The sequence below is a fragment of the Penicillium citrinum genome (assembly GCF_028827155.1).
Source record: "Penicillium citrinum strain IBT 23319 chromosome Unknown utg000001l:1.0-4955037.0:1.0-4956770.0, whole genome shotgun sequence".
NCBI lineage: Eukaryota > Fungi > Ascomycota > Eurotiomycetes > Eurotiales > Aspergillaceae > Penicillium > Penicillium citrinum.
In genome coordinates this window covers 752,099-765,109 of record NW_026622686.1, presented here as the reverse complement: position 1 = coordinate 765,109, position 13,011 = coordinate 752,099, and the positions used below count along the sequence as shown (strand labels likewise).

Genomic DNA, 13,011 nt, shown 5'->3' with positions numbered 1-13,011 from the left:
CTTGTAAAATAAATGTTGACCAATATAATACCAAGGCTTGCAATATAACCCCATTACTTCTCCTGCTCCAGATTATAACTTTGAAAGATAGAATAGAGATCTTGACACTAATCACATCTTTAAATATATAAATAGTAGATCAAACTAGACATTGTAAGGTTACTGTCCATTAATGTAACTGAATATAGAGGTTCTCATAGTTATTGATTATGTGGCCGATCTTTTCACAACCACTTATCTATCAAGGGAAGATTTTAGTAGGATTTGCGGGATCCACAGGGTGGTGAGATACGTTACCACCGTATGCTCACTAACTACTAACTACTGATGTAAGCAACTACAAGTAGGTATAGTTACTAGTTGACAGGTATTAGATAAGGTAGAGATATTTTCCAATATAACTCACATTATTTATCTATTTATGATCTTCTCATTTTTCGATCTCCTCAATATCAAACCGCAAGTGGACGGCACATTCAGTAGGAGCAGGGCAGGTAACAACTCGTGCAATATGACGCGTACCCCGGGGAAACGCACCAAGCACCAGGTACGAAATCATTTTCCCACATCGGGTCCCTAATAACATGCCAAATATCTCTGGATCCCGAGCAAAGTCCCAGATTTGTGCACCTCCACCTGGCCAGCTCAAATTGTTAGCATTACGATATAAATGGTGCCTAAAAAATGGGTAAGTTTCATCATTGACAACCATATCCACGTACACTCTTTTCAGACTCTCGATAGGAAAGTTTCTTGTGTAAATTGCGTGAGTAATTTCCGAGATATTATGTCTGTTCATCCTTGGATCTCTTTTGATTGATTCGATAACGATCATTCCTAGTGCGGTGAATCCCAACCAGGTAAATGCTTCGTCGACGTGGACAAATCCTAGAAGATTGAGATTAGGATCAAGGCCATGTAGTTCATGATCAGGAAGCACTCTAGCTGGAACGTCTTTAACCTCCGAATTCAGCTCGCAGGTTTGTTTCAATGTTTCGTAGTCGAGATTTGATTGGGGGATGAAACAATTCGGTTCACTTGGGTCTTCCATCCACCGTCGGCGCTGCGATCCACTCCTTTGGAACTCAATGTATAGAGCCCCAAGGTCCTGGCTTTCATCACTGTCTGATTGTTCGTCGAATGGATTAGATGGAGAGTTATGAGATGGATTGCTTACCGGGAAACTTTCTTCTGGGCCATCTTGTGGGTTAGTTGGACTAGGCATTTCAAACTTCTTAGATTCTGGGACGCGATTTCGCACCCTGTAGTGTGATTTGGTCTTATAATAAATCGAACACCATCAAGAGAAGCTGCTTCACTCGAGATAATTTATATCCAAGGCTCATAACCGAAGAGTGAACAAAAATAGATGAATTCTATTATGCTTTACAAAGGCATTCATCGAGTTGCTAGAATATTTCGTGACTATTTGAAGACAAAGCGCGAAAAGAACAAAGGATAAAGAGAAGAGGATTTGATCAAGATTCGAGACAATAGGATTATCCGAGCTACGAAATCAGAACAACAATGACGATAACGGTCCTTATTCATTTGTGATATTCAATCACTTGGTCAAAATGTTTAAGCATTCGCCCAGAGTAATCCAAGGGATCTGCAGAGGCAAATTCGTCAGCTGAAGACCCTGAAGATCAGAGAACACCAGAGATAAGCAGTATGAGTGGCAGACAAACTCACACTGCAGGAATAAAAAATTAAATACATCATTGTAGAATATCTCTAAAATGATACACTCGTACAATGATATATGATATTGTTAATTCCAAGCCCTAACTTGATGATTTCCCGGCTAAAATGTGCGCCGATCCCGCATTTTCCCATATCGCTTGGCATTTTCGATCCCTTTTTCAACCTCCAATTTTCTCCCCTCTTCCCCGGGATCCCCCGCAAAACCCATATCCATTATATCGACATGCAGAACTAGTCAGGTCATACAGATTTTGCGAACACATTGGGCCATGCTGACGCTATATCTCACGCAATCTCAAGGAATGGAGAGGCAGGAAGAGACCAAGAGGGAGCGAGACGTGGGTCCGCCCATGGGCTACGATGATGGAGACAGGAATGAGGTTCCGATCTTAGAAGAGAAGATGGAGCGCACGCTGGTTAGGAAGATTGATCTGAATATCCTGCCGGTTGTGGTGTTGCTGTATCTGTTCAGTTTTCTCGATCGAGGTGGGTGATGCTATTCTGACTCATCTTTGCCTCGCTCTCAAACCATTGCTAATATTCAAGTTGCGTTTCAGTAAATATTGGAAATGCTCGCCTTTATGGCTTGGAAGAGGATCTTGGTCTAGTTGGTAACCAATATCAAATCGCAGTCTCCATCCTCTTTGTTACCTACTGCGTATGTAATTTGTCTTCCCCAGTTCAGCGCATGCTAATCTTGCTTCTAGTTCTTTGAGGTTCCTTCGAACCTAGTGCTCAAGAAATTGAGACCATCACGTTACATCGCGGCAATCTCCGTCATCTGGGGCATTATCGCGACTCTGACTGGCATCACTCAAAACTATAGCGGCCTCATCGCCTGTCGCGTCCTGCTTGGCGTTGTCGAGGCAGGTCTATTCCCAGGCTTCATTACTTATCTTACATTATTCTACAGTAAGCGTGAAATTGCAGTCAGAACCGCATATTTATTTAGCAGTGCTGCTATCGCTGGTGCTTGCGGTGGACTTCTCGCTTACGGTATTGGCTTTATGGATGGCATCAGCGGGCTACGTGGCTGGCGCTGGATCATGATTATCGAAGGCATTCCCACTGTGATATTGGGCGTGGCGACTTGGTTCTTCCTGGCAGATGACCCTGATACCGCCTGGTATCTGAACGAAGAGGAGCGCGCACTTGTCGCACAACGTCGAAGCCGGTATATCGGCCAGACTGAGTCTGCTCAAAAATTTCACTGGGCTGATGTCAAAGAGGGCGCTCTTGATTGGAAAATCTATGCCTTCTGCATTGGTCAGTTCGGTGTTGATACAATGCTCTACGGATACAGCACATTTTTGCCGACGATCATTGAAGGAATGGGGGATTGGTCTGTGCCTCAAGTGCAAGCTTTGACAATCCCTTGCTATGCGCTTGGTGCAATCGCCTACCTGATCGTCGCTTGGATCAGTGATCGAACACAGCACCGCGCGCTGTTCACATGTCTCTTCAGTGCGATTTCAGTCGTGGGATATGGGATACTGATCTCAGATTCCTCATCCGGGGTCCATTATTTTGGTGCTTTGATGGTTGCTCTAGGTCTTTACGTTGCCGTCGGTCTTCCACTTGCTTGGTTACCCACAAATATTCCTAGATATGGCAAACGCACATTTGCAACAGGCCTTCAACTGACCTTTGGAAATATCAGTGGTGTCATGTCACCCTTCCTGTACAAAACCACCGAGGCCCCACGATATGTTCGTGGAAATGCTGTCACTCTTGGTCTGGTGGGTTTCGCCGGCATTGTGTACGGTATTATGTGGCTCTGCCTCCGCATCATTAATAAACGGCGGGCACGAGGTCTGGAAGATGAAAGGATTTCCTCGATGTCGGAAGCTGATATACAAGAACTTGGTGACCGTAACCCACGGTTCCGATACAGCACCTGATGATCTTCAATGGCTTTGGTTCTTTTGGGTTTAGACTTCATGGATTTCGGTTATGACTAGAATTTGCAAAGTGAACACTAGAAATGATTTTTTTTTGGCGAGAGCTAGAGCGATCTACTACGATAGAAATTTCGGTTCAAAGATACAAAATTTGCGGCACCTTTTCCCCTTTATAAACCGAGCACTCCTCCCATTTAGCATAATACACTCAATTTTGGCCGGCGTGAGTGTGCTCTATCTGTTCAATCTGGGCCTTCAACTGTGTCCCTGGAGTTTCCTCATCCGGGGAAATTTTCGCCAACTTGCTAGCAACGCGAATAGTCTCCGAGATAGAAATGTTTTGTTGAAAGAGGTCCTCCAGTTTCTCGAGACTCTGCCCCATTGTTTCAGGGTAAAAGAAGTACACTGATCCAACATAGGTAAGTCCAATAAGAGTGTACACGATGTAATAGCGGTAACCAATATTTGCCAGAGCCACAGGCGTGATCATCTGAACAACAAAATTCCTATTAAATGTTAGAAATCATCACAGCAAGTAGAAAAACTTGTGATACCTACCATATCCAATGGTTTGCGATTGAGATCGATGTCATGGCCACACGTAGCCTGACGGGCGCAACCTCGGTGCCATAGAGAAAGCTTGGTCCTAAGAAACCGATAGGAAAAAAGAAGTTGAACAGAAATACAAAGAATGTACTTCCTATCGCAGCTCCCCGGTTATTTCCCGAGAAGCTTGACGTGATAGCCATCGACAACATGCACGATGTAATTCCAACTCCACAAAAGAGGAATAACTTTCGTCGGCCAAAGCGATCAACTGTAAAGAATGCGATGAAGGACGCGAGACATTTCCATGTCATCGCACAGGCAGCTAGGATACGCGTGGTGCCGTCTGAGAGATTCAAGTTGTCTTGAAAGATTGTGGTAGAATAGGTGCTTATGACTTGCGCTCCTGTCATCTGAATCCAGAATTGCAAACCGACGCATAGCATGAACCGATAGAACAACTTCCCATCCTTTGACGTAAATATATGCATGAGTGAGGCTGTGTTGCGTGCTGTTTCTTCGAGTGATAACTCTATTGATGCGATTTCTTGTACGACCTCATCGGAGTCTGCTCGCTTGTCTTTGATACACGAAAGCTGGAGGGATGCCTTTTCGGTTTCTCCCGCGCGGACGAGCCAACGAGGCGATTCGGGAAAGAAGAATATGGAGACGCATAAGACGAGGGATATAACCGTTGGTATTGCAAGTGGCACTCGCCATGATACTGCATGCTGTTGAATATGAGAGAACCCAAAGTTGATCCAGTAACAAGCTACATATCCACTTGTAATGAAAATTCCATCCACTACAACGTGTCTCCCACGATTCTCTGGTGGAGAGCATTCAGATTGCCATACAGGAACAATTGTAGCGAGCACTCCGACTCCAAATCCTGTTATTATCCTGCCAATGAAGAGCTGTGGTAGTTCGAATGAAGTGCATGATATGGCTTCACCTACGAAGGTCAAGACACCTCCGACGAAAATGGTTTTTCGGCGTCCTAGCATGTCTCCCAGAAAAGAACAAGAAAGAGATCCGAAGAATGCTCCAAGCGTAAATGATGAAATGTAAATCCCTTGAATCACAGAGCGATGAGATTTCAGCGAGCCAGTAGCGTTTGTCGTGTCGAGCTGAGGGAAACGGTCGGTCCAGCTTTGGAAGGATACCAACCCTCCCACCACGACTTGGTTATAACCGAATAGAAAGAAACATGGAAATGTCGCAAATATTGTTTGTAGTAAGTGAAGCGCCTTTCCTCGAGCCATGTTTATTCTTTTTCGATTTTGAAATCTTCCGCTGTGCTACTACTAACTGTGGGCTAGAGTTGGTCTTATAGAGGGCGACATTATTACCAATTCATGCTTTCAGAGAGCGGGGATACCCCAGTATAATTCCCCACAACTATGATTCCTTTGAAATACCTCAAATCATAGCCGTATGTTTGGATAGAGTGGATCGCTTCATTTGTCGAGTGCCGAAAGATTCAGCCGAAATCGGCTTTATGGCCATGCCAAGGGATAAGTCAGTGTTATTGATCAATATGATCCTTGAGCTCGCTAATTGTTTCTTAGAATTCAGTTTTGGATCATTTCACTTCAAAGATCGTTTTTGTGCTTCCATCAATGCCAACAATTTTGTAGGTATTCGATTGGCTGTTGGAATAAGCTGCTTTCTTGGGCTTGGCATAGCAATTTCTACTATGTCGACCTGCCAGCAATAGCCGGAAAGTAGCCTTGGTAGCGCCACTAGTTGTTCACAGCTAAAAGACCGAGACTGTTTCAAATAATTCACTTGCACTGGCTCATTTCATCCAGATGCAATCTTTACTTAGACATGTCAATTTGATTGTTCATTGAAAAGACACCGATTAGGCGTTGTCATTCTGAAATTTGGGATTCTTGTCTTTCCGTGTGTTTTATCCTATGTTCGATGTTTGAATGATTTGTACTGTCATTCAGCGTTTTCATTGTCTTTCTTCAATCCAGTTGTGATCAAGTCCTTTTGTTTTATCCGAATTGTGTCTCTTGTAACAAAGATGAATTTGCATGGTGCTGTATTGCTTCCGAGATCTATGCGGTTTCAAGTTTAGAGGCTCGCATTCTTTCATACACTTGAAGGATATAAATATCTCTTTTGCAAGGAGAAAATCTCTCATAATGCCCAGATTCACGCACCAACTTCGTGGCAGTTTAAAAACTGTTTCTTCCCTTTAATTCTTCAACCCTACTAATAACTAGCATTTATTTTTCCAAAGATCATCTAGGTCTTCTGATTGGCTAACCGCTTTTGATTCAACGGGGTAACTATTACTATACCCCCCGGCATGCCTCTATATGGTAGATTACAAAAGGCTGGAAGGCAGCGAAGGCGATGGATACGAGACCCATCACGCCCAAACTGCTATATCAAGAGAAACAATCTGACTCTCGAGTGCCTCTCGAATATTCCTGGTGTTGGCTTCCAGCTGATTCCTATAGCGAAAAACCCTCCCATCGGCCGAAAATCGCAAGTGGTGGAGTTGGATTTGCCTGACGAGTTTCACGACGGTGTTGAAGTATCTGTATTTCGCTCATTCGACATCCAGACCCCGAGATTCAAATGGACTGGTTATACTGGACCTGGAATAATCTGTCTTAATAGCATTGGCAGATATAGTCGGTGTCTCCCTAGCTCCGCATATTTCACAGATCTGTCAAGTCCTTTATGAGAAGGATTTCTCACTATTTCTCACTCGATAGCCTTAGGCACGTTTTTGTTACTACGGCCATTAACCATGATACCAATGGATTCATTACCCAGGAGCTGTATCGTGGAAGGCCTATCCTGGAACCGCAAGCATGGCATATTGGTACCCCGGCATAGGATGCTTTGCTTGGGACCAGAATTGGCATGGTTATTGCATATTTAGTATTAGGAGCCTATGAACGAGGTGCTAGGAGGATCAAAAGTATTACCATATGGCCCGATACAAGCGGCTGTCCAAATCTGCGATTTGATATTGAGCCAACTAGCTGGACGAATCCCAGTTGGATGACAACTGTGGTAAACCAATTTCAACTTTCAGAGTGAATATTTCATTTTTGTAGTTAGACATGAAGCAATTGCAGTAGATACTAGACTACATCATTTTTGATTCTCAATTCAATTCAAGAATTACGCACGCGCTGTTGTGTATACATCTTAATCTTCCAATTCCAGCTCGGACTTTGCCTGATTTACCGGGTTCGAGTAAACATATTCGTAGGATGCTATCATACCAGAATAGATGTCTTTATATCACTCACTATATATTCTCACTAAATCATAAAACATGGTCATAAAACATGGTGTCTCTGACATTTCCAGGGCTAGGAATGGTCTTATGACTAAATTCTAGCCTCAGGCAGACTCGGATGTGACCGCTCCTTTGAATGACTTCACACCGCATAAAGCCATCTCACGTTCTCGAATCCGACCATGCTGTGCTTGTGCTTGTGCTTGTACATCAAGTTTTAACGTCTGTATTACATACTCTCGTCTAATTCAGAGTAATAACACAAGAGGCTGAGATCATCCGAGAACCGGCTAGTTTGGTCAATCCACAATGCGGAAGCGGACTGGCAGACAATACAAAGATCCAACAGTCCCAACAAAAAAGAGATCGGAGCCAATTCGCAAAGATGTACAGCCTCGAGTTCCATTTTTCACTCGTCTTGAAGAGCTGATTGGGATTTTCACTTTCCAATGGATTTCTCCATTGATGACGAGGGTGCGTGCTCACCAGCATTTTGTCTTACGCAATGCAGTTGATGACTGACAAGTTACCAGGGGGGGCTCGATTCCCGCTGTCTTGCCTGATAGTGGTGCAGATGAAATCGATAGGACTATGGACAAACTATGCGAGAATTTCGATGTCCTCTTCCGTCGCCATGTCGTAAGCGGAGCCCGACATCCGTTAATGCGGACACTTCGGGATATTTTGTGGCCTGATATTTGGGCGTCGGGCATGTTCCAGCTACTGAGTGCTCTCTTACAACTTCTTGTCCCATTCCTGATCAGATATCTGATCTCGTGTACCATTGAGGCTCATGACGCCTTTGATCAGCGGCAAGACTCAGCTTATGTTATCCAGGGCCTGGGATTCGTTTTCGCTATTTCCTGCACGCAGATTTGCCAGACAGTCTTTGCGAGTCAGTTCTTATTTCGCGGACAAAGGCTCTCTTGTCAGACTCGAGTAGTACTCATGAATCAAATCTTATCGAAAAAATTGAGACTATGCAACAAGCCCAGTGCCTCTTCAACCATCACACATCGCGATACAGGCAAGTCGAGCAAAGAAATTCCCAACATGGCTTATGAAGATGAATGGACCAATACTCAGCTTTACACTTTGATCACGTCGGAGGTTACTCGAGTCCAGAATGCTTGGGAAATGCTTCACTATGTGTGGACAGCTCCAATTTCGATTGGAGTAGCAACACTTACATTGAAAGCCAATATCGGGAAAAGCGCTTTTTGGGGCTGTACCATAGTGGTCCTGGGAATCACTGTCATAACGGTCGCGATGGAACGCGTAGCCAAGTCAAAAAGGCTGATAACGAAGCTAACTGATCAGCGAGCATCCATGACTCACGAGGTGTCGAACTCCATACATCTCCTTAAAATATTCGGGTGGGAATCGAAATTCATGCAGCGTTTTGTAGATATCCGAGAACAAGAAACTGGGCGAATTCAAATAATTCACAGAACCCTCACTTGGATCCGCACAGTCTGGGTCCTGTTGCCGACATTTGCAACAATGGGATCTTTGATTGCATACTCTATGTCAAGCGATACATTTGAGCCGATGTCGATTTTCTCTACCTTAGCGACATTTAATGCATTGAGACCTCTTCTGAACATGCTACCCCATGTCATCGGACAGGTAACATCCGCCCTAGATTCGTCGTCCCATGTGGAATCATTCCTGTTAGAGGACGAGCCGGAGGATTATATACAGAAAACATCAACAGACAATTTTGCGATCCGCCTTAATCATGCGGCACTCAGCTGGTATAAAACATCTGAGATCGGCTTGCAAAAGAATAGTAGAATTGACCAAAGTCCGGCGTCGAAGGCATCAGCTACAAGATTCATGCTGAGGGACTTCAGCCTAGTCATCCATCCAGGCGAGATGTTAGCGGTGGTTGGGGTGACTGGGAGCGGCAAGTCATCCTTTCTGGAAGGGCTTATGGGTAATATGGATCTGGTTGAAGGCAGTATTCAGATTACTGGAAATGCAGCTTATTGCTCGCAACATACCTGGATGCAAAATGCGTCAGTCCGCGATAACATCTTATTTGGAAGGGATTACGACCCAGTGCGCTACAAGGAGGTTCTCCGGGCATGTGCTCTCCAGACAGACCTTGAAGAGCTTGTAGATGGAGACCAGACTCAAGTTGGGGAACGTGGAACCGCCCTTTCGGGGGGACAGAAATCCCGCATCAGCATTGCACGAGCTGTTTATGCCCAAACGGATATTTTAATCATGGACGACCCATTCTCGTCCATAGATTCCAACGTGGGGCAGCATATCATAGAGAATCTTCTTTGCGGAATCCTCAAACATCAGTGTCGGATAATCTCCACCCACAACCCTTCGATCATCCGTCGCTGTGACCGCATACTGATCATCGATGAAGGTCGCATCAAGGCAATAGGTAGCTTGGATCAGCATGTTAAAAATGGATTATTGGAAAATCACCTTATCTCACCATCGGCTGAGGAATGCCTCACTTCCTCTCCGCTTACAAGAAGTGATGCCGGCGAGCGAGTGCGGGAGAATGTCAGGACCACGGCTACAAACTCATCCATTAAGTTTATTCCACCTGCAGAGGTCTCCTGGGATGGATGGAAAACATATCTCGCGGCAGGCGGAACCCGGTTCAATTGCCTTATCATCCTTCTTTCTACAGTCATTGGAAACGGAATGGGTCAGATATGCAGCTCGTGGCTTTCATACTGGACGTCTGCTAAGTATTCTGGTCTATCAAGTAAGCAACATGCTGCAATCTACGCTGCTTTATCAATTGGACAGGGTGTTTTTCTTGCGTACTCTACGACGTCGATGATGGCTCGCGGTATAACTGCCAGTAAATATCTTGTCAGCCGGGCAACAGCTCGTGTTTTGCGAGCGCCGATAGCCTACTTTGAGACTGGATCCCTCGGTATAGTGCTTCAGCAGATGGCAGCCGACACTGCTATTCTTGATACGCAAATCTTTAATTACATTCGATTATTCTCGATGAAAGTAGTCACTATCTCGATGGTCATTGCTGTAACCATCTATCACTGTCATTACGTACGTTCTCCTATCTTCGAAACTCCGCCTTGAGAGTGACTCTGATGATTCATAGTTCTTGCTTGCTGTTGGACCCTTTCTCCATATTTTCCAGCATGTGGCTCGTCGCTATAGACGAATGGCTGTTAACTTACATCGACTCAAGTTAAAGCGACGATCGATCTTATATGCAAAAGTAAATGAGACATTATCTGGTATGAGGTGTATCCGGAGTTACGGCGTGTGGTCCAAGTTTAAAGGCGATTTTCGTAAGGACTTGCGTGCTTGGAATGAGATTCATCTCTTAAGTTCTGCCTGTCCGAGATGGCTCACTATCCGACTCGATACCGTCGGGATTGCGCTGACCTCGCTTGTTGGCATCCTAAGTGTTGTCCCATGGTTCGGTCTTTCGCCCAGTATATCCGGGATGTTGATCACAAATATTCTTTCTATATCACAGACACTCCCACTCGCAATGCGAAATATGCACGACACGATGAATTCGCTTCGTGTGGTTGAGGGGATGGTATACTACCAAAACAATATTCCTCAGGAGGACTCAACCTCCCCAGGCGAATCTGAGTCCTCGCCTTCGTCATGGGACCGAAATATGTATCACCCAAGGACTGGTCGAATAGAATTCCAGAATGTCTCGATGAGGTATCGGCCAGAGCTTCCTTTGGCATTAAACAGCATTAACCTTGACGTTCGTGATGGAGAGAAATTAGCAATTGTTGGTAGAACTGGTGCGGGAAAATCTAGCATCCTAGCTACGCTTCTTCGATTGACCGAAATATCCGACGGAAAGATCGAGATTGATGGCACTGATATCAGTTCGATGCGACTGAAGGACTTGAGATCAGCGATTGCTGTCATTCCCCAAGACGTCACTCTATTCGTTGGATCGGTCCGCTCCAACGTAGACCCTTTCAACGAATACAATGATTCTGAGATTTACAGCGCACTTGAAAGAGTAAAATTCGTTGACGACCAGGGCAAATCCCGCCAACATGAGAACGAAACTCATCATGATTCCCCTAGCAGTGCTATGAACCATGCTCTTGGTGCGGCTGTTAAAGAAGGAGGCGCCAATATATCCCTTGGGAACCAGCAAAAGATTGCACTTGCTCGTGTTCTTCTTCGCAATTCCAAGATTGTCGTTTGTGATGAGGCCACGTCCGCAGTGGACCATGAGATGGACGAACATATTCAACAGACAATTACACAGGTGTTTCACCAGAAGACCATCCTATATATCACACATAGGATACGCACAGCCTTTCACTGTGATCGAGTATGCGTTATGGGACAAGGCCGCATCCTTGAAGTTGGTTCGCCTGCTCAGTTATGGAGCAAGACTGAGGGAGATTTTCGGGCTATGTGTGATCAGAGTGGAATGTCAGAGAATGATGTGTTCAAGCAGGATTCTGCTTAGATGGATTATTTTCAAGTTCTATTGAGAGACCGAAAAGCTCATGTGGTCAAGCGTATAGGCCAGTCACAAGATTATACTATGGCTTCTGGTACATAATTACGAATGAGAAAATTCCAAGCAGTTGGTTGTGTTATTTATTTCCTACTACTTATAAGACTAGAAACGCGAAGGTTCCCTCAATGCGATGAATCAACTACCTGAAGTCTCATGAATACCTATTCATATTTAGACTCGCTCAACATCAAAACGCATATTTGCCGGTGTACCTGTATATTGTGAACGCAGGTCCAGAGATGGCCAAGTAATGATACGTGCAATTCGAACTGTACCTCGAGGAAACCCACCAAGGACAATATATGCGACTAACTTTCCGATTCTAGTTCCTAGTATAGCATCAAACTCGGCTGTTCCATGCTCCCAAGTTTGAGGCTGTCCGAGCTCGGTTTGGCCATCCTGTTTCCCCTCAGGCCATTGAATGTTGTTGACATTACTATAGAGCTTTTTCCTGATGAATTGCAAAGTCTCCTCATTGAGCACATCCGTGACGAAGATATACTTTAGATCTTCGATATTGAAAAGCGCATTGAATAATGCCAAGGTCACCTCTGATATTGATGGTGCATTGGAGCCTTTCGTTCTTTCAATATTATCGACAGAGATCATGCCCTCTCCCATCGCGCCAGACCAAAAAATTTCATCATTTGCGATACTCCAACTGCTATAAACTGATTTTGCAGTCTCGATTTCACGCTCGATATGAAGTCCGAGCAGGGGTAGCTGGTCTGTGATTATGATAGAAACCTGGTGACCATCGTTAATAGGGCCCTCAATGTTATATCTAGCTTGAATATCAATGAGCGTCAGTTGAGATTTCTTAATAAGGCAGCTTTGGTCGTTGGAATTATCTAGCCACTGTCGCCGTAGCTCACCGGCTTGTTGAAAAGTTCCGTATTTGTAGACTGACATATTGTTTACTTTTCCTTTTCTCTGGCTAGTAACCAGTTTGCTAGGACCGTATGTGGCTGATTTCGTAACATGATGATTTTATATCTCAGACTTGGGTTAGATAAATGAACTCAAAATACATTGAAACAATGGGCATTAGAAAACAAAGGCATAAAGGC

The 13,011-nt window shown here is 44.5% G+C and overlaps 6 protein-coding genes across 6 annotated transcripts; 3 read left to right on the top strand and 3 right to left on the bottom strand.

The window, feature by feature from the left end:
• Positions 1 to 430: 430 nt before the first annotated feature.
• On the bottom strand, positions 431 to 1,200 carry N7469_000300 (uncharacterized protein; the record flags this gene model as incomplete). The annotated part of the gene is made up of 3 exons (XM_056639220.1): positions 431 to 677; positions 723 to 1,121; positions 1,178 to 1,200. 3 exons carry the CDS (start codon positions 1,198 to 1,200, stop codon positions 431 to 433), a joined length of 669 nt encoding a protein of 222 aa, XP_056504977.1.
• Positions 1,201 to 2,009: 809 nt separating this feature from the next.
• On the top strand, positions 2,010 to 3,608 carry N7469_000299 (putative MFS transporter; the record flags this gene model as incomplete). Its single annotated transcript, XM_056639219.1, has 3 exons — positions 2,010 to 2,193; positions 2,265 to 2,365; positions 2,415 to 3,608. 3 exons carry the CDS (start codon positions 2,010 to 2,012, stop codon positions 3,606 to 3,608), a joined length of 1,479 nt encoding a protein of 492 aa, XP_056504976.1.
• Positions 3,609 to 3,816: 208 nt separating this feature from the next.
• Positions 3,817 to 5,419, bottom strand: N7469_000298 (sugar porter family MFS transporter; the record flags this gene model as incomplete). The annotated part of the gene is made up of 2 exons (XM_056639218.1): positions 3,817 to 4,114; positions 4,167 to 5,419. 2 exons carry the CDS (start codon positions 5,417 to 5,419, stop codon positions 3,817 to 3,819), a joined length of 1,551 nt encoding a protein of 516 aa, XP_056504975.1.
• A 1,058-nt stretch (positions 5,420 to 6,477) lies between these two features.
• Positions 6,478 to 7,016, top strand: N7469_000297 (uncharacterized protein; the record flags this gene model as incomplete). Its single annotated transcript, XM_056639217.1, has 2 exons — positions 6,478 to 6,812; positions 6,842 to 7,016. The coding sequence occupies 2 exons, from the start codon at positions 6,478 to 6,480 to the stop codon at positions 7,014 to 7,016; spliced, it is 510 nt and encodes a 169-aa protein (XP_056504974.1).
• Positions 7,017 to 7,877: 861 nt separating this feature from the next.
• Positions 7,878 to 11,887, top strand: N7469_000296 (2-alkenal reductase; the record flags this gene model as incomplete). The annotated part of the gene is made up of 3 exons (XM_056639216.1): positions 7,878 to 7,906; positions 7,962 to 10,473; positions 10,529 to 11,887. 3 exons carry the CDS (start codon positions 7,878 to 7,880, stop codon positions 11,885 to 11,887), a joined length of 3,900 nt encoding a protein of 1,299 aa, XP_056504973.1.
• Positions 11,888 to 12,112: 225 nt separating this feature from the next.
• N7469_000295 (uncharacterized protein) lies at positions 12,113 to 12,853 on the bottom strand (the record flags this gene model as incomplete). The annotated part of the gene is made up of 1 exon (XM_056639215.1): positions 12,113 to 12,853. One exon carries the CDS (start codon positions 12,851 to 12,853, stop codon positions 12,113 to 12,115), a length of 741 nt encoding a protein of 246 aa, XP_056504972.1.
• Positions 12,854 to 13,011: the final 158 nt, after the last annotated feature.